The 21,766-nt window shown below is 41.4% G+C and overlaps 1 protein-coding gene across 3 annotated transcripts; it reads right to left on the bottom strand.

The window, feature by feature from the left end:
* Positions 1–54: 54 nt before the first annotated feature.
* Positions 55–16,540, bottom strand: LOC140481974 (atypical chemokine receptor 3-like). 3 transcript variants are annotated; one of them, XM_072578751.1, is made up of 2 exons: positions 16,223–16,540; positions 55–5,481 (listed from the first exon to the last, which is right to left on the bottom strand). In XM_072578751.1, the coding sequence occupies exon 2, from the start codon at positions 5,447–5,449 to the stop codon at positions 4,352–4,354; it is 1,098 nt and encodes a 365-aa protein (XP_072434852.1). In that variant the 5' UTR covers positions 5,450–5,481; positions 16,223–16,540; the 3' UTR covers positions 55–4,351. The 3 variants fall into 3 exon arrangements, with proteins under 3 accessions (XP_072434852.1, XP_072434851.1, XP_072434853.1); XM_072578750.1 differs by lacking the exon at positions 16,223–16,540 and adding an exon at positions 15,768–15,953; XM_072578752.1 differs by lacking the exon at positions 16,223–16,540 and adding an exon at positions 14,470–14,590.
* Between the last annotated feature and the right edge of the window lie 5,226 nt (positions 16,541–21,766).

Below are 21,766 nucleotides of genomic sequence, written 5' to 3'. Positions count from 1 at the left end.
GTTGTTTGTAAGTTGGCAATAGTTCTTTAAAACTTAACAATGCATTTACAAAAATTAATTGCTGTATTGTATTATTTATTGAAAGACCACTTGTATGAAATTGGTACAGTTTATACATTTTAACATCAATGCAAGACAGACATATTGATGCATTGTCAGTGCAACTAATACCTTTACATTCAGTGATGTTTTACTGCAGGAAAATCAGTTTACCTCGGCAATAGTGTTTAATGAAAACAAAGACTGATTATGAATTGCTAAACTGCTACATGGATATATATATTATAACATATTAACTATATTGAATACTATGGCTGCTAAAACTTGGGCTATCTTCAACAGCACAGCTTAAAACCAAATTTCCTCTTCGTAATTTACAGTGTTTTCAACACATCTGAAATCTTAGTCTGGGTTCTAACCTCTTTATACCCCAAATCCATTATTCTCATTATGATAAATCTTCCAAAGGTTTTTGCCTTTAGTTTACTCTGGTTTATCCAGATTTTCATACAGAAGCCATATGAACCCTTTGACATTAAAATGTAAGACAAATCTTAGGCATGTTTAATTTTACTTACAAAAGTACAGTAGATTTTACAGTGTACTGTTCTCAACACAATATGTTTTGGTTGTGCACAGCAAAAATGACAAATAATGGAGCAAAGCCTGGACCCGCTAACAGAAAACACAATTCAGCTTTTTCACAATCGCAACTGGGAGATTTGTGCCGTACAATGTGCACTTCCAAAAATATGTCAGTGCAGTGATTCAGGTGCATAAAAGTTATGAGCTATGAACTTTTGATACCAGCCTCATGGTACAAGGCTGTGCAGCAAACAGAAACCAGGCCTTTCCCAATAGAGAATAAATCAAAACTGGGAGTCAACATTCTATGTGTGAGGAATCAAATTGTAAGCAAATCAGGGCTTGCATTTATCTGGAGTATTTCAGAACCTCAGGTCATTCCAAAATTCTTTACAATCAACAAATTACTTTTGAAGTGTAATCATTACTGTAATATAAAAAACGTGTTGACCAATTTGCATTAAGCAATGCTCTGAAAACTGTAATAATGAGGACATGATCTGTTCTAATGATGCTGGTTGAAAAACAGATTTTGGCCAAGATAGCAGGTAAAAACCCTAACCTTTATTTGAACAGTACCATGCAAAATTTACACCATTTGAGGGGCATACCTAGTCTCAGTTAACAGCTCATTGGGGTGGCATGGTGGCTCAGTGGTTAGCACTGCTGCCTCACAGCTCCAGGGACCTAGGTCCAATCCCAGCTTCAGGTGACTGGCTGTGTGGTGTTTATATATTCTCCCTGTGTCTGTGTGGGCTTCCTCCCACAATCCATAAATGGGCAAGTTAGGTGAATTGGCCATGCTAAATTGCCCATAGTGTTCAGGGATGTGTAGGTTAAGTAAATTGGTGAGGGGTAAACATAGGATAGGGGAATAGGTCTGGGTGGGCTACTCTTCGAAGGGCCAGTGTGGTCTTGTTGGGCTGAAGGACCTGTTTTCACACTGTAGGGATTATGTAAATGTCTCCAACATGCGGCACTGCCTCACTATTAAACAGAGGTGTCATGTAGTTTGCATGTACAAGGATCAAAGATGTGGCACAAATCCATGATCTTCTGACATTGAAATGGGGGTGCTACCACTCAGCGACATCTCACACCTTAGGGAGTTGTGTTCCTTTTTGCTTTGGAGTATAGTTGCAGATGACCTCGTCCTAGAATCATAGAGCCCCAACAGCATAAATGGTGACTATCAGCTAATCGAGTACATGTCCATATAGTAATGCAGTTAGTGCAAATCCTCCGTTCTATCCCCAGACTTCTACAGGTGTCCCTCAAATGTCCTTACAATTTCTTTTTGAAATCATTTTATCCACTTGTAATCATTTTATTAGCAGTAGGGACGACTGAAGCTTAAGGTTATTGCCAACATTCATTACGCAACATAGTTATGTGTCCAAGGAGACATAAATAAAATTTGTGAGTAAGAAAGCAAGCTCTTTCAAACAAGAAAAGTTGTGACTAAGTTACAAAAAAGCCACTGAAGTGAGCAGTTCACATTACTCACTGCAACAATCATAATTTGCATTTATGTATCAACTGTATTTATAAAATCACGAGAGGCATGGATAGGGTAAATAGACAAAGTCTTTTCCCTGGGGTCAGGGAGTCCAGAACTAGAGGGCTTAGGTTTAGGGTGAGAGAGGAAAGATATAAAAGAAACTTAAGGGGCAACTTTTTCACACAGAGGGTGGTACGTGTCTGGAATGAGCTGTTAGAGGAAGTGGTGGAGGCTGTACAATTGCAGCATTTAAGAGGCATTTGGATGGGTATATGAATAGGAAGGGTTTGGAGGAATATGGGCCGGGTGCTGGCAGGTGGGACTAGATTAGGTTGGGATATCTGGTTGGCATGGATGGGTTGGATTGAAGGGTCTGTTTCCATGCTGCACATCTCTATGACTCTATGACTCAAAGCATCTTTGGACGTTGACAGGTTTGAGGATGCCAAACCAAAGAAGAAAATGTTAGGAGGAGTAGCTGAACTCAGAATCAGTGGGTTTTGTGGAGGGAGTGCTGGAGTAGGCAGCCTTAGTAGTTGAAAGCTTGGTCATCATTGTTTCTGCGAAAGGTTGCTGGAAGCACAAGAGGTTGAGGCCAGATGAATAAGGGTATGAGTAGAGTTATAGATCTGGACTAGGTGACAGTGGTAAGCAGCAACCCCATGGAATGATTTAACTGCAATAATGAGAGGTTTAAAGTGAAGGGATTCTGGGAGTCACGCCACATAAGATATGCATGGTAGTTGAATTTGGCAGTGCTTGCTTTGAGATAAGAAACTGGAGGCAGGGTTTTGAATGAATCTAGATTTATTGCACCAAAAGATGAGAGACTGGCCAAGGGAACATTGAGGAAATTGAATCTGGAAATGACAAAGGAGAGTTCCAACAGCACGTGAGCTGTCAGGGAAATGGAGCAAGTAATATTGCAGAGCCTGAAATAGGCAGTCTTCTTAGTACAGTCAGTTCTGATAGTTCCTTCTCGCGCAATGTCGCGTTATAAGAAAATCGTGCATTGCCATGTCATTTAAACTAATGAGGCATGAATCACGTCATAGCTATTACAGGTAAGAACAGTTCACATTCTACAGATAACTGTCCAAATTCTTCAATCACGTTAAAGCCAATTTGCATTGAAGAAACACACGTTATGGCAAAACTGACTACACTAGGAATGTTGGGTTTGAGGTTGAGCTTAGGTCAAATTGGATATTGCATCATGTACATGTCAATGTGTGCAACAACACTGTCAACAAGAAGCAAGATGGGAACAGGTTATCTCCTTGCTCTTTTAACTGCCAAATGGAAGATGACACCACAGGAATCTGGAAAATCATAGATGCAAATACTTTTTACATGGTGAGAATTTTCATTAAAATTCTCCTGTGGATATTATCTTCTGTGCTGGTGTTGTTTCAACATAAAAGACCCCATTTGAATTCTTTACAGTTGTTTACATGAGTTGCCTTAACTGAAATGTTATCATCATTTGAAAAAACAGAATAATTATAGTGATAGTTACCATCGTCCCGTAAGGCTGCTCTCCTTTATTAGAGAGAAATGACAGGAGGTGAACTTAACCTGAGGGTCACCACGCTGCTGGTGATGGGCAGGGTCAAGGCCTCAGCTTTTGCAGGAATTGAACCCCTACTTTTGGCATCACTCTGCCTCACAATCCAACTGTCCAGTCAGCTGAGGTCACAGAGTCCCATAATAATTATACAGTGAGGTTTAACTGCAATAACGACAGTGGTAGTGTTCCCACCTTAGAACCAGGAAGCCGGGGTTCAACTCCCACCTGCTCCAGAGGTGTACAAAAATATCTCTGAACAGGTTGTTTAGAAAATATCTACAAATGCGAAGTCAGATTAGTACTACCGCACTCAATATGAACTCCCTCATTACTGTGTAGGAAATGTTCAAAGGAGAAGATTAAACAATTATAGTCTACATCCCTAGGACATCTGATCTTATGCCTGTTTGAAAAAAATAGTTTCATGTGGCCCTATTATAATTAATTATGGGGCATATTTGTGCACACTAGGCTCACTGATTTTAAATCAACTTGCTCAATCCTACAACCTTGTAAATCCAAAATCTCCCAGTTAGAAAAATACTTGCACCCAAAATATTCTACAGACTCCACTGAATATTTAAACACTTGGCTATAATAGCAATTATACTATTTAATCAAACACCGCACTTGCTATTGCAGTTTAATAGATATTTGAGAAGGTAATGCTTCTGCTCAAAAGAGTGGAGATTATATTAAGCGATTGCCTCTAACATGGAGCACTCTGTTTCTGTGGTGTCCTTAAGTCTCGTGATACCAGACTTGACAGAATATTTGACGATGAAAGCTTTCATGAGATCATATCTATAGTTTTTATTGATGAAGCTATAAAGTATGGGATTGGCACAGCAGTGTACTAGGGATAGACACTGAGTGATATGGAAAGCCATATATACGAAATTTTCCAGTTCACAGCTGAAAGATAAAAGGTTTAGAAACCACAAAAAATCAAGAAATAAAATTGAGTGATAGGGGAGCCAACAGATAAGGAAAATAATCACATAGACAAATATTATCTTTCGGCTATTTTTTCTTTCTGGGTCACTTGTGACTGGAATGGCTGTTGCTAGGAGAAAGTAGAAAATTGCAATTATGGCAAATGGGATAATAAAGCCTACGATGATGCAGATCATTTCCATCCCAGCCATCCATTCTCTAAAGTTTTCTTCAGGATAAGCCAAATGGCAAATGGGTTTATTTTGATAATTGGGAGTCACTTTCAAGAAGAAGAAATCTGGAAGTGATATGAGAAAGGCAAAAATCCAAACAAACATGCAGATAATCTTACGGATCAAATCTTTCTTATGGTCAATGGAATCTCGGAACCACACCATTGATATGTACCTGTCCACACTCATGCAGGTTAGAAAGAAGATGCTCCCAAACAGATTGACACTGAAGATGAGGTGAGTACTTTTGCACATAAATTGCCCAAATGGCCAGGTGCCGTGCTGAATGAGAGATGTGACCCAGAAAGGGAGAGTGACGACCACACACAAGTCTGCAATGGCTAGATTTAGGATGTAGAAGTGGGTTTCGTATCTTGATCGTTTTGCCTTCACGTTCACGTAGACCACCACGATGTTGGCCACCAAACCGATGACAAAAATCAGGATATAAAAGAAAGATATGGTGTGCAGGATCGCATTCTTAGAGAAATTGTGCAGACAGTGGAAAATCTCCCAGGTCAAACAGTCAGAGTCATTTACACAAGTGGTCCAGGTCTGGTTCATTGTGGTGAGGTTTTGTTCATCCCAGTAATCCCAGATGCTGATTAAATCAGCGGCTGTCATGGTGATCAGATATGATAAGATTTCAGAGAGATCTGTAAAAACAAAGAAAAATCTAAAGACTTCATCTTTTTGATTCACTGAAATAATTTTAAATGCTTAGCTCAATTACCAGCATTCCTCATATATAATTTCATATCCCGTCCATAAGGAAAGCTGACAGGAGGGATGGGAGGAATGATAATGCAGTAGATGATCATGAACTGACCCCCAAAAAGTGTGACAAAATAGTGCAACCATCATATATTATCTCACTAAAACATATCTTCAGCCTGATCAGTGCAATTAGTTAGTAACATCAAATTTAAAATCTGAAAGATAAACATAACATTAGGTTCACAACATTCCAGAAACAAACTAGGGAAACAAGCTGCTTTCAATAAGCCATGTCTCTAACTGGACTGAAACTGTTTCCAGACTGATTCTCATCACTTTTCTTAAGGCTGACTTATTTAACTTTAAAAAGAAACCCCTTAAATTTCTGTACTCTTTTCCAAAAAAAAAATTCTCTGGATGTGGGTGTTACTGACAAGTCCAGAATTTGTTCCCAATTCCTAATCCCGACCGGAGTTAACTGAGTGACTTGCCAGACCACTGTTTAAAGGCAGTTAAGAGTCAAGTATGTTGTGTGGAGCTGGACCTATAGGTCAGATTAGGTAACCACAGCAGGCTTTCCTCCTTAAGCACACGTGTTAATAAGTTCTTCTTTCAGACAACTTAACAGTTTCAGTGTCAAGTTTATTGTTATCAACTATATCTTTCCTGACTTTTAAAAAAAAACTCAACTTAAATTCTCAGACTGCAATGCTGTGATTTGAACACACGTATCCTAAATAATTGGTTTAGGTCCTCTTGATTCCGAGAACCCTCTAATACTACCTTTGCCTTAAAGAAAATGCAAAATTGGTTTCATTAGAAAATACAGTACAGTAGTTCTAACCACATATTATACTATGTTAATGCCCATCACAGTGGAACAATTTGCTTTATACTATGTTTTGTTTGTGCATGTTAAGTTGATACATATTTAGTCTATTCTAAATATGTCAGCTTTAGCTTAGTTAGTGACTAAAAAACTGCAAATGCTGGAATCCAAAGCAGACAGGCAGGAGGCTGGAAGAACATAGCAAGCCAGGCAGCATCAGGCGGTGGAGAAGGGTTACAGTCCTGAAGAAGGGTTACACCCGCAATGTTGACTTCTCCACCTTCTGATGCTGCCTGGCTTACTGTGTTCTTCCAGCCTCTTGCCTGTCTGCTTTGGCTTAGTTAGGAGCATGCATACTTGTACATCATAAGATCTGGGCTCAAGTCCCACTTCAGAACTCAAGCACAGAAATCGAAGCTGGTGCTCAACTACATATTTAAAGGGACAGCTGCAATTTATTTTCACTTCATTCATAAGATCAGTATTTATTGTCCAATTCTAAATGATTGGAAGTGATGGTGAGCGGGTTTCTTGAACTGCTGGCTTCCATGTATTAGGCATACCCATCGTGATGTTAGGGAGGGAATTCCAGGATTTTATCCTGGTGATGCTGATGGAATGATTGCACAATTCCAGGTTAGAATGGTGTGCAGCTTGGATGGGAACTTTCAGGGGGTGGTCTTCCCACGCATTTATTGTCCTTGTCCTTTTAGGTGGTGGAGATCATGGGTTTGGAAAATGTTGTGGCAAAAACCTGACTGAGTTAATGCAGTGTATCTTGTAAATTATAGGCACTGCTGTCATTGTGTGTCAGTGGTGAAGGATTGCATATTGAAGCTGGTGGACAAGATGCCAATCAAGTGGGCTGCTTTATCCTCGTTGTCATGCTACACTCATCCTGGCAAGTGGAGAGTATTCCATCACCCTCCTGACTTGCGTCTTCTAGATGGTGGACAGGCTTTCAGGAGTCAAGAAGTGAGTTACTCACTATAAGGTGTTGGTTAGCTCAATTGGCTGAAAACTGTTTTGCCAACAGTGTGAGTTCAATTCCCACACTGACTGAGATTACCATGAAGGACTTTCCTTCTCAATCTCTCCCTTCACCTGAGGTGTGGTGACCCTCAGATTAAACCACCACTAGTTTTTTCGCTCCTTAATGAAAGAGTCTGGTAGGACTATACTGAATTACCTTACTCACAACAGAGTTTCTAGCTGCTGTTGTAGACGCAGCCTCCTGTTGTAGACACAATATTTATATTATTGTTTCTGATCAAATATAACACCAAAGTGTTGATAGTGAATGATTCAATGATGGTAATATCAGTAAATGTTAAGGGAAATGGTTGGATTCTCTCTTGTTGGAGATGGTCATTGCCTAACACTTGTATGGCATAAATGTTTCTTGCCACTTATCAGCCCAGCCTGAATTTTGTCCAGGTCTTGTTGTAATTGGAAATGGACTGCTTCAACACTTGAGGAGGAGTCACGAATGGTGCTGAATTTTGTGTAGTCATCAGCCCACCTTTGACCTTACGATGAAAGGAAGATTACTGATAAAGCAGCTGAAGATGGTTAGGCCTCGAACACAACCTGAGGAACTCCTGCAGTGATGTCCTGCGGATCAGATAATTATCATCCAGAACCACTACCACCTTCCTATGTGTCATCTATCACTCCAATAATGGGGAGTTTTTTTCCCTGATTCACATTGACTCCAGTTCTTTTGGAATAATTGATCTTACACCCAGTCAAGTGATGTCTTCACTTTCACATTTGATATTAGCATATATTGCCTATGATTGGCCCAAGACCCTTTCAAGGTGAGGACCTAAGTGGCCCTAGCAGACTCCTAACTGAGTTTCAGTGCCAAGATTATTACTAAGCAAGTGCCACTTGAAAACATAGTCAATGACATTTTCCATTGCTTTGCTGATGCCTGAGGGAAGCTGGAACAGCAATTGGTCAGGTTGGATTTAAAATTAGAATTAGGTTTTAATGTCACATGTACTCAAGCACAGGGGCACATGAGACAGTGAAAGGTATATAAAGTTGCCATTTCCGCGCCATCTTAGGCACAAAGGTGCCTAGGTACAAAAGCTTCGGTGTAAATTTGGAAAGAAAATAAGTTAAAGGTCCAGCGTTACTGTCCTAAAGCGGAGAAGGCGAGAAAATAAAAGCAGACAGAGCAGATGAGTCCACACTGGGCTCCAACTCAGATCCGCACTGGGGTTCATCTCAAAGCCGGAGTGCCTAGGTCCATGCGAGGCTTCACCATGAGGCCGCACTAGGTTTCATCATGAGGCCATGCTGGCTTAACATGTCGCCACTGATGTTGTCTGAGGACAGGAAGTAAGTAGAATTGGAAAAAAAAGCCATGAAAGGAGAATGGGTGATTTGTCCTGCTTTTTGTGTACAGGATCTCCCTGAATAATTTTCCAATTGTTGGGTATTTGCCAGTTTGGTAACTGTGTTGGAAGAGCTGGGCTGTGGGTGTAACTAGTTCTGGAGCACACGTTTTCATGTATTATTGCTGGAACGCTGTCAGGGCCCATGGCCTTTGCAGTATTCAGTGTCTTCAACTGCTTCTTATTATCAGAGGGAGTCAATCAAACATGAAGACTGGCACCTGTGATGCTATGGACCTGAGAAAGAGATTAACATGGATCATCTACTTGGCAAATCTTGTTGAAGATATATCCACTTCAGCTTTATTTTTTGCACTGATGTGCTGGGCTCCCCCATCAGGGACTATAGGGAATAGCAAAACTGCAGTGATCAGACCTGATCAGTTGTTTCAGGGCTTGCTTGTCCCGATCTATTGCTTGTTGCTTATGCTGTTTGAATTATGTATAGTCCTGTCTCACAGTTTCACCAGCTGGGTGGAACACATTTTCAGAGATGCCTAGTGCTACTCCTGACATGCCTTCCTGCACTATTTATTGATCATAGAACATTGAACATCACAGCACAGTACAGGCTCTTCGGCCCTCGATGTTGCGCCAACCTGTGGAGCCAATCTGAAGCCTATCTATCCCACACTACTCCATTTTCATCCATATGTTTATCCAATGACCATTTAGATGCCCTTAAAGTTGGTGAGTCTACTACTGTACTAGGGCTGATCATCCAGTTAGATGGTAAGGGAAGAGTGTGGGATTTGCCAGCCACAAGGTTGCAATTTGTGTTTGAGTACAGTTCTGCTGCTGCTGCTGCTGATGGCCCACAGCACCTCATGGATGCCAAATCTTAAGTTGCTAGTTCTTTTCAATGCCCATTCCACTTAGAATGGTAATAGTGCCACATAACATGCTGGAGGACTAGTCCTAATACTGTCATGAGCAGATGCATCTGTAGCTAGATTGGTTAGTTTGAGATCAAGCAAGTTCTTCCCACTTTTGGTTCCTTCACCACCTACCACAATAACCTTTAGCACCTCACCACTTCAATTGGGAATGATGCTGCTGAGTGATGGACATTGAATCTCCAACATGAAAGAGTGTTGCTGCATCAGTGGAGGGTGGGTTATAGATGGCACTCAGTGGGGGATTTCCTTGCCCATGTTTGAACTGATACCTTAAGACTTTATAGGGTCCAGAGTCAATGATGAGGCAATCCTATTTGTGTTCCACTGTGCCAATGGGTGGTCTGTCCAGTTCATTCATTTTAACAGATTTCATAAGGGTAGATACAACTAAGAAATTTGGTAGGCCATTCCAGAAGGCATTTAAGTATCAACCACAATGCTGTGGATCTGGAGTCACATGTAGGTTATACGAGGTGAGATTTTCCTTCCCGAATGGACATGACTGAAGTGATGGGTTTTTATAAAAATCAACAATGGTTTCATTCACTCATACAATTTTTTTGTGGTCATCGATAGGATAGCTTTTGTTTTAAAAGAAAAATCTAGATTAATTGAGCTCAAAATCTATCATAGTGTAATTTTAACCTGTGCCCCTTTCTCAATTACTAGCTAAGTGATCATACCGCAATACTACCTAAAGGGAACTGGTTAACAAATGGTTCTTTGTGACAATAAATGATAGTTCCATGGCAATTACTTCTGATACTAGTATTCAATTCCAAATTGATTAATCAAATAAATTGCAATGGTTGGCTTTGAACCAATGCCCCAGAATATCAAGCTATTGATCTTCTAGTCCAGCAGTATTACCACTACTGCACAATCTTTCATTACCGATACCTAATGAATGATGAATGAGAGCCATTTGCTATAGGGAGAGGATGAATAGGCTGGGCTGTTTTCCCTGGAGCGTCAGAGACTGAGGGGTGACCTTATAGAGGTTTATAAAGTCATGAGGGGCATGAATAGGATAAATAGACAAGGTGGGGACTCCAGTACTAGAGGGCATAAACTGAGAGTGAGAGGGGAAAGATTTAAAAGGGACCTAAGGGGCAACTTTTTCATGCAAAGGGTGGTGTGTGTAAGGATTGAGCTGCCAGAAGAAGTGGCGGAGGCTGGTACTATTACAACATCTAAAAGGCATCTGGATGGGTATATGAATAGAAAAGGTTAGAGGGATATGGGCCAAGAGTTGGCAAATGGGAGTGGATTAATTTAGGATATCTGGTTGGCGTGATGAGTGGGACTGAAGGGTCTGTTTCCATGCTGTATATCTCTGTAACTCTATGACATATATTATAGTGCTTCAAAAACTCATAAAAGCATATGCAATTGCTCTTCATGCAATTGATTTCCTCAAAATTCAATGACTATGTTCGGTAGGTAACAGAACAGACATGTCTCGCCTGCTGTGACATGTGAGATAAGTGGTTAGTGATTTTATTCTTTTGTGAAAATATGAAACAGCAGCCAGGAATATAGCTGTGGGAGTGTTCTAACCTTCACTTGAACCACTGGAGGAGACAAATTGAACCTCAGTTTAAACCTTCATTTAATGGAAGTATCTGCAGCACCATAGGACTCCCTCAGCCCTGCACTGTAATATCAACCAAGACTATGTGCTCAAGTCTTAGAATGGAACTTGAAACAATAAATATCTGACTTAAACATTTGGAAGAGAGGTAATGTGACCAAGGAAAAACCAGGTAAAAAATGGTAGAATTAAATAGTCCCACAGACAGAAAAATCTCACAAGTAAATTTACAATTAATTGTCATATAAGCAATGGGAATGAAAATTAAAATGCAATTTACCTGTTTATTGCACTCTAGAATGAGTTAAGTATGAATATGTCACAATAAATAGTATATGCCATTGACGAATCACAAAGACACTAAATATTCTTAAGGATCACAGAATGATGAAGTGAAAAGATTTCTCAAGGGCAAATCAATAGATAAAAAAAGTTGGGAATTGTCTTTAAAAGTCTGTGATCTTATCAAGAAAAAATAGAAAATACAAGCAAGTGTTCAACTGAGAATATGAGTATTTAATAATGCATATGATATTTCTTAGAATTTCAAAATGAACAGATGTGCGATATAAGGGTACATTTCCAAATGTTTCAGTGCTCTGGCAAGCATACTGGAAATTTGGCTACAAGCCAAAGTTTGCATGGGTATGATTCTCCTTTCATGAAAAGCAATGGATAAAAAGAAACGTTTGCCTGTGAATTGGGTGTGGTCCCACATTCCTCATGTGGTGTTGACTTGTAATGATTTATACTAAGAGAGTCAAATAAGTATTTTAGAGTTCTTTTTATCATTCTGGTTGAGTGCGGTTGTCAGCATGTTATGGAATATATATCAAAGTGTCCTGAAGAAGAGTTATAGAGTCATAGATGCATCGAAATGTACAGGCCCTTCGATCCAACTCGTCCACGCTGACCAGATATCATAAATTAATCTAGTCCCATTTTCCAGCAATTGGCACATATTCCTCTAAATCCTTCCCATTCATATCTCCATCCAGATGCCCTTTAAATGCTGTAATTTCTTCTGGTAGCTCATTCCATACATGCACCACCCACTGCATGAAAAAAAATGCCAATTAGGTCCTTTTTAAATCTTTCCTTTTAAATCTCACCCTAAACCTATGCCCTCTAGTTCTGGATTCCCCCACCCCAAGGAAAAGACCTTGTCTATTTATCCCATCCTTGTCCCTCATGATTTTATAAACCTCTATGAGGTCACCCGTCAGTCTTTGATGCTCCAGGGCAAAGGGCCCCAGCTTATTCGACCTCTCCCTATAGCTCAAACCCTCCAACCATGTCAACATCCTCATAAATCTTTTCTGAACCCTTTCAAGTTTCACAATATTCTTCCAATAGGAGGGAGACCAGATGTACATGCAATCTTCCAAAGGTGGCCTAACCAATGTCCCGTACAGCCACAACGTGACCTAATAACTCTTATACTCTTCTTATGAATGGCTAAGAAGGATCTCCTCAACAGCAACCAATTAAGTGGCAAGTGGCAATACTGCCACTCTAGTATGGATGGTTGACCGACCAATCACATGCCAGTAGCTTCAGCAGCATCGTGAAGGAGTACACCTTCAGGATAAGGGTGCATTGACGGCCCTGCACATTCCAAACTGGTTAGACTAGGGTTGTGCAGACCAGGCTGGTGGACCTAGGTGATCAGGATGTGTGGGGGAGGGGCTGACTGAGGACTAGCAGTGTTACTGATGTGGTGAATGCCATAACCATCAAGGAGCCCCTCTCTCAGCCATGCCTCAACTATCAAGAAAAAGGACCCCACGCTCCTACCTATTGGGACGCTGCCTGAGTCTCTCCAGGGAGCAGTGAAACCCCCCCCATTCCCACTTCAACATTGGCAATAACCTGGCAGAGGTGGAAAGTGGCCCTTAATTGAGCATTTAACTAGCTCAAAAGGGCCCTTGGCAGGCAATGCTTCTGCCATCCATTCTACCATTGTCAACATAACACGGCAATGCAAAAATATGTCGAGCATATGCTGCTTTACTGCCCTTTTTTGACAATCTTCTTAACTCCCAGGCTGATCCCAAAGGAATGGTAAAATGCAGATTTTACTTGATTCTAACAAAAGCCCAAATTTTCCCGTGAGAGCAGAGAAATCTGGGTGCAAGCTGGCACACCGCACAATGTAATTGGCGATAAAGTTGGAATGTCCGACAAGCTGATTTGCACTGTTCAGGAAACCACGTAAAAGTCTCCAGTACTGAACTCAGGGTGAAAGACTACAGGTGCATGAAGGGACATACCTGAAAATGCTATGCTGGTTAATCTTTTGTCTAATTCAGAGTTTGCCTGGTGTAAATGACTACCCTTACTGACCTGAACACACTCCAACTAACCATCAACGGCCGATAAGACCACAGCTCATCCCAACTGTTCACTCATGCACCCACTCAGGCTGAGGGAGACCAAATGGAATATGAATGCTCCACTTGTTTCTTCTCCAGCCATCCTAGCTTGTCCACTCAGATGTTAGATGGCTAATACTGTCTTTCCGGTGGGAAGAAGGCCAATATACAACAGCGAATCTTGGGTGGACAGACTCTACACCCCACTGGTATGGTAGGCCGGGACAGTCTGCAAAAGAGGGGTAATGTTGTCAACAAGGAAGTTGGTCAGTTACAAATTTAAGAACCACCTCCTCTCTAAATGAAAGGTTCAAAAAAGCTCAACTTTTTAAAAAAAAATTACAGGTGTTATCACCTATCCTAATGGAATCCTCTATTACATGAAACTATTTTCCCAGGAGCCATCATTATTTTGCCTTTGTGCTACCCTGCCATTGCTGTCATAAATGACTTCCAAACTTTCTCAAATCTCACGCTTGGAAAATGCAGCAGGCAACAAATTTTTTTTAAAAATTCGGTCGATGGACCCATTAAGGAGCTAAGTGGCTCATTAACTGGTGATTTCAAAATGCTGGATGGGATGCCCATTTCCAACCTACCCCTCCCAATCCACTCTCCCACCAATTTCACAGACTGCTACGATAACCTTGATCACAGCCTTTATTTTGTTCAAATGGGAGGACAGCTGGTTCTGATTTGTTCACTGAAAATCCAAATGTGTCTCCTCACTCTTCCATACACATTCACGAAGAGTCAAGACCTTTATAAACTTAACCGAAAAGGCAACTCCATTTCCTTCAACTCTGCTGCAATTGTGGGACTTACCTTGGAGTGGCTGTATTGGTCATTTTTTGTGCTTCAACTGAGATCAAAGACTTGGCTGAAAATTGGAGCTGTTCCATCATGAAACAGAAAGCTTTGTAGTGTACCTAATGTACCAAACATTGTCATCGACATGGAAGATCTGATCCAAAAAGTGGGAGCGGGAATACAAATACATTTTATACGTACTGTAAAACAAAAGATAGAACTCAAGAGAAGCATATTTGCCTAAAGAATGGTTAGAAATTGGAACTCCTGACCACAAGGAACAGATACTTTTTCAATGAGATGGACAGCATGGGTAACCAACCTTGCTTTGGCACTGCAGAGTAGTTAAGGGGCAACTACATTATTGAGGATCTGGAGTCACGTGCAAATCAAACTAGGCAGGTATATCATATTCCCTAGTTCCATGGGCACTAATTTGCATTTTGTAAGTGCGATTTGAATTCCACCAGCTGATATTGGGATTTCAACCCATGTGTCTAAAGCATGAACGCAGACAGCTGGATGGCCTGTCTAGCGACTCTTGTGCTTTCCTTTAGGGCATGAATTCTTCTCCCTGAGCGAGAGAGGTTGTGCTAATCGGAATGAGAAGGGATGAGAGAACGCTCATGTGGAGCCTAAGTCCCAACGAGAACCTGTTGGGGGCCGAGGATCTTGTTTACCTCCCCCCGCCCCCACCCCCATCCTTCAGTGCAATAAAGACTAAAATAATGCCTCGCTAATAATTCAGTAAGACGATGGTGTTCCAGTTTCTCTTTGCTGATCCCAGCAACAATGTATCCTTAGTCAGTCAGGGATGTAAAGAAATCAACTCTGCTCCCGCTCCCGATCAAAATTCACTGATTCTGACTGAAAAACGTGAACATCGTCTCGGTCTTAAGGTACAAGCAACTCGGAGACTTCAGTCGACAAAGAAAAAAAAACTCCGGTTACTGGCCGGCACTTGTCTTTTCTTTCCGGGACTGTGGCACCCCACCCACATTTCATGAAGAAGCACTTAAGGAGAAACTACGCAAGAAGAGGTCAGGTCTCCGACCTAGCAATTCCAAAGCAAACAGCAGAGTTTGTTTTTCAACCGACAGCTACATTAACCGTGAAGGAAAATGAGCAGAAGAAGTCCATGCATCTGAGAAACGCGCGATCGAACATTTTTATAAGCTATTAGCACCTGAATCCAAATCTTAGATTAAGAAAGCGTTTGATTTTGAGCCTATTTGTTAATAGTGTAAACATGGTGTGGTGGCCTCAGGCAATGTGCTTTGGCTGAGTCTGCACTGTTGGCACAGAGATCTTACCTGGGGGAAGAGTATAGAGCCTGGCTTGTTTCTCAATAAGCGAGACCGGCTGCAGTTCAATGACTTGCTGACTGACCAAGAGCTTGCACATGAAGCATGGTAATTTTGCAGGAAGATGCCGACCGAACACTTATAAAGCCCCCAATTAGTTACCGAGGAGAGGAGTTATCAGCTTTCACTCTCGCACGAATGAACCTGCAGCGCTTGATATCAGTCATTTCTGAGACACTTTCAATATCAATAAGCAGTCCAACTGCTGGGAGCTATCAAGGCTCGCCCACAACAGCTCCAGTTGATAACAGCAGTCAGTTCTACACAACTTTTCTTTCGCCGGTGTTTACACAAACAAGCAGGCTTTACACACACAATGCCACGGATATCGTTGAGGACGGAACATGTCTAGAGTTTAGTGTCAGGTTAAATGGATCAAGGGAAAATAAAAGCTCACACGTTACCTGCAATCCGCCGCTCTCGCTCTTCAGAGCTGTGTTACTGGAAATTCCTTCTGCTGTGTCGCACGGATTCCGTGTTCCGAGGAAGACGCCTCCAAACGGAACTCAGGGGTTAGTAAGTGGGCAGTTCCCTCTTAGAGAAATTAGTGGATCAGGCTATCACGTTTTTCGGCATCCAGGAGTTATCCATGCTTGTGTAATATCCAGAGTTGTTATTACGAATTGAAAACGCTGAAACTGTGTTTATCTACTCGGTTGTTATTTTAATGCAAAGCGAACAGTTGACAGATGAGTTCAAAGAAAAGCCTATTCATTTTACTTCTTTGCAAATTGCAGTGATAAATATGAAACTCGCTTGTAAAATTCCAGGTTAAAACAACATCTTCTTGTTATTATCTGGAGACAAACACAAAACCAGAAATGGAATTCCACGGGGATTGTCCAATTGAAAAGTTGGGAAGTTCGATGTCGTCATGTTGTGACTGGATATTAAAGATTGGCATGAAGAGGTGACCGCTGGCCATTGTGAGGAACCCCAGCATAAATGTTGAGGAGAGAGACTAAAGGTGGCAATTTCACAAGCTGAGCCACCAGTAAGCAGGCCAGAGGACTTCTGAAAGTGAGATGCCTGGATAGATCCTGTGGAGCTTGTCAATATGTCTCAATAAGGATCTTGCATTTGCCACGATGGTGTGGCACAACAGCAAGGATAGGCCTTGAGCAACAGGACATTCAGGACACTGCCCCTTCCAGTGATGAGGGTATGAAAGGAGAATGGTGACCAGGCACACGATGGAATGAAGCTTCTGAGGGACAGCAGGCAAGGTGCAGTGAGATATGCTGTAAGAGGACTTGTGCCATAATACCGACACCTTTCACCTCAACCTTGCTCAAATACACTAATAAACTTTTCCCTTATCTGCTAACATGACCTTGATTGTCCTGATCATTTCCCAGGCAGCATCATCATGGCAATGGTGGTGACCTCACTGAAAGTGCATCTTGCTATCACTGCCTTTCTGAGAACCAGCAAACTGTTAGTGGTTCAGCAATGTTTAAAAAGCAAAGGATTCTTTCATTGGTACAGTCACACAATTCATTTCATGCAAATGTGACTTCCGATCATTAGATCTAAGTGCAACTAGGTGGACTTTTAAAAATATATTGCTCCTGTGTACTGCTCCCCCGTGCCGTCAACTTTTGATGAGTATGATGGTCATCCTCGAGCTGTCTGAGACCTGAACGATCAGAGAACCATAGAAAATAGGTGCAGAAGTAGGTCATTTGGCCTTTCCAGCCTGCACCACCATTCAATATGATCATGGCTGATCAGGCAATCTCAGTATCCCATTCCCACCCTCTCCCCATACCCCTTGATCCCTTTAGCCACGAGGGCCACATCCAGCTCCTTCTTGAATATATATCTAATGGACTAGCCCCAATAGCTTTGTGTGGGAGACAATTCCACAGATTCACAACTCTCTGAGTGAAGGAATTCTTTCTCATCTCAGTCCTGAATTGCTTACCTCTTATTCTTAGACTGTGACCCCTTGTTCTGGACTTTCCCAACATTGGGAATATTTTTCCTAAATCTAGCCTGTCCAATCCCATCAGGATTTTATATGTTTCCGCAAGATCCCCTCTCATTCTTCTAAATTCCGGCGAATACAACAAGCCCATTCGATCCAATATTTTCTCATGTCAGTCCTGCCATCTGAGGAATCAGTCTGGTGAACCTTCGCTGTAAGTAAGAATGCCCTTCCTCAGACTAGGAGACCAAAACTGCACATAATACTTAGGGTGTGACTCACCAAGAACCTGTATAACTGCAGCAAGACGTCCTTACTCTGATATTCAAATCGTCTTGTTATGAAGGAGAGCATGTCACCTGCATGCCAACACTCAGGTCTCATTGCACCTCACCTTTTCCTAAACTGCCATCATTCAGGTAACATTCTGCCTTCCTGTTTTTTTGACCAAAGTGGATACCCTCATGTTTGTCCACTCAATCAATCTGTCCAAGTTGGCCTGCAACCTCTTAGCATTCTCCTCACAGCACACACTGCCATCCAGCTTAGTGTCATCTGCAAATTTGGAGATATTGCTTCAATTCCTTCATCCAAATCATTAATGTATATTGTGAACAGCTGCGGTCCCAGCACTGAACCCTATAGCACCCCACTCATCACTGCCTGCCACGCTGAAAAGGACCCCTTTATTCTAACTCTTTGCTTCCTGTCTGCCAAATAGTTCTCTATCCATGCCAATACATTACCTCTGATACCATGAGTTTTAACTTTCCTTACCAATCTCTTATGTGGAACCTTGTCAAAAGCTTTTTGAAAGTCAAGATATACAACATCTACTGATTCACCATTGAGTTCTTTACTGGTCATATCTCAAAAAAATCCAGAAGATTTGTCAAGCATGATTTCCCTGAGTGAATCTACGCCTACTAGAACCAATTCTGTCGCCATTTCCAAGTGTTCTGTTATTACATCATTAATGATTAACTCCAGCATTTTCACCACCACCGACGGGATTAATGCTAACCAGCCTATAATTCCCCATTTTCTGTCTCCCACCTTTCTTAAAGAGTGGAGTTACATTAGCTATCCTCCAGTCTATTGGAACTCTTCCAGAATCTACAGAATGCTGGAAAATGATCGCCAGTGCATCCACTGTTTCTCAGGCCACTTCCTTAAGCACTCTGGGATGCAGAGCATCTGGCCCTGGAGACTTATCGGGTTTTAATCCGATTATTTCCCCAATATCATTTCCTGACTATGAAGGATTTCCTTCAGTTCCTTGTTCATGCTTGACCCCATGTGCCCTCACACTTCCTGAAGGTTACTGATGTCCTCCTTAGTGAAGACAGATTCTAAGTATTTGTTCACCTGGTCTGCCATCTCTTTGTTTTCCATTATGAATTCACCTGATTCTAACTACAAGGGACCTACATTTGTCTTCACCAGTTGTTTTCTTTTCACACATCTACAGAAATGTTTGCAGTCAGTTTTTATATTTTGTGCAAGCTTACTTTCATATTCTACTTTCCTTTCTGAATTAATCCTTTTGTCCTCCTCTGCTGAATTTAAAATTTCTCCCAGTCCTCAGGGTTGCTGCATTTTCTGGCTAGTTTATATGCTTCTTTTTTGACTTTAATGCTTGTTTTCCCTTGTTAGCCATGGTTGAGCTAACTTCCTGGTTTTAAACTTATGCCAGACAGGGATGTACTATTGTTGAAGTTCATCCATGTGTTCTTTAAATGTCTGCCATTGCGTATCATCAACCATCAACCCTTTAAGTATCCTTGTCCAGTTTATCCTAGCCAGTGCATGCCTCATACAATCCAAGTTAGCTTTCTTTAAGTTCAGAACCCTAGTTTCAGATTTAATTGTGTCACTCTCCATCTTAATAAAGAATTCTACCATATTATGTCCACTCTTCCCCAAAGGATCTCACACCACAATGTTGCTAATTAATCCTCTCTCGTTATACAAAACCCACTCTAGGATGTCCCCAACATCACAACTACTGTTTGGAGGCATGTACACAACACCCACTTATGTCTATTTCCCTTTGGTGTTCCGCAACTCCACCCATACAGATTCCACATCGTCCAGGCTCAAGTCCTCCCTTACTATTGTGTTAATCTTCTCCTCAACAAGCAACACTATTCCCACCTCCCATTCCTTTCCATCTGTTTTTTTCTGAAAATTGAACAACCCAGGCCTTTGAGTTCCCAACCTTGGTGACCCAAGTGTATTGAGAGCATCCAGTACAAATACAGGAGTCCCCTCTTTGCAGAATTGTGAGGCACTGTTGTCAGCATCAGAATGTCTCTGGGGCTGTGTCCACACCAGGAGCTGATTGATAGGATTTCCAAAATACAGCAGATAACCATTTCTTCACACTTTCCCTGTTTAACCAAAGAGTCCAATGACACCAGGCACCTCATTCTCCTTTCACTCAGTTATTGCTCCACAGAGCTCAAGGAGGTGGTGATAATGTGCAGGTCCATGTATGCAGCCGGTATCAATTGGGTGATATCCTAGAAAATTCAACCTGCTGCTTCCATTTATATACTTGTTACAAAAAAGTACAGAATTGTTTTGTTGCAGCACCAGCTCTCTGAATGAGCATTGGGACTTGGTGATATTTTCCCACTCTTTCCCCATAACCCTGCCCACTTTTATTTAACTAATAATATAAAGTCTTTTTGAATGCCTCAATTGAACGTGCCTCCACAACACCTCCAGATAGTACATTCCAAACCCGAACACCTCACAGAGTGAAAACGTTTTTTTCACATTGCACGTGCTTCTTTTGCAAATCTGTGGCATTTTGTTGTTACTCCATCTACAAGTGGGAACAGATTCTCTGGCTGCCTGTCCAATCCTCTGAGCACTTCGTAAATTTCCACCAGTGCTCTCTGGTCACAGGATTGGCTGATGAGAACACTACTTTCCCTGTCTTTCTTTCCCAAGCTGCTTTCATTGGTTTGCAGGAGACAGAAAGTGACTTGTGATAACCTTTAAGAGGTTATTTTGTCCCGGTGTTTTTGTTTTGCAGAGATGTTGTAAGGCAGAGATGCTGAACTGCCTACTGAAGATGACTTGAGTAAACAGATTGGGAGGTCTTGGGTTTTTTTTAACAGCCTGAATGAGTGTGGCCAGCTCTCACAGATCCAGATTTCTGGGTTTCAGCTTTTTCAGTAATAGCAGAAGCTATTGGGGTCTCAGAAAAGTTGGAATCTTCAGTGAATGTCTCCTGGCTGCCACACTCTCTGAATTTTCTCTTGACTTTTTTCCCTCTCGGATTGGAGAACTGCATATGAAAATCTGTGTCTGAATTTTCCTTTTTGCCAAGGAGTGTGTTTATGTGATGTTACTATATTGGAACATTTAATTAGTAATGGGTACTGTATGTATTATTCTGTTAATTTTCCAATCTGTTAATTTACTCTAAATTCCTCTTCTTTTTTAACTACAGTGAGTAAATAATTTGTGTTTTGCTTAACACCGAGTAGTTTGACCAGTCATATTGCACCTTTACATTTGCCTTTTAAAATAAGAAATAGTTGGGGTTTAGTCCACCTTCTTAAAATATTCATGAGAAGATCTGGTCTGCTCCATAACGGGCTGGTTCACAATTATTAAAACTTCTTTTAACCGATTAATTAAAAGCCTCAACTTACAGCAACTTCTGACGGAAAGGTGAACTGTTTTCTTCAGACTTAAAGTGGCTTTTACAGCAGAGAGCAGAGAGAACACCTCAACTGATGGAGATCTAATGGCTTCTCCCTGTTTGTTCACAGCCCTAGCTCTTCAGCTACCGGGGAACTAATCACATTGTTGTTTGAAAGCAGAAGACCTTTGTCATCAATAAGTGGTTGCTAGTCCACAGATAAATCAGCTATTTGTTTTCAGCTGATTCTCCAGCTGTACTGGCTCCACCTCCTCTCTGCCTTCTCCTCCTACAGCAGTTGTGTAAACAGTGTTTACTATGAATGTCAGGTTATTTTGCTTTTATGTTCCTAAGCTT

The sequence above is a fragment of the Chiloscyllium punctatum genome, chromosome 10 (genome assembly GCF_047496795.1).
Source record: "Chiloscyllium punctatum isolate Juve2018m chromosome 10, sChiPun1.3, whole genome shotgun sequence".
Classification (NCBI taxonomy): Eukaryota; Metazoa; Chordata; class Chondrichthyes; order Orectolobiformes; family Hemiscylliidae; genus Chiloscyllium; species Chiloscyllium punctatum.
This window is presented reverse-complemented; position numbering and strand designations above follow the sequence as displayed.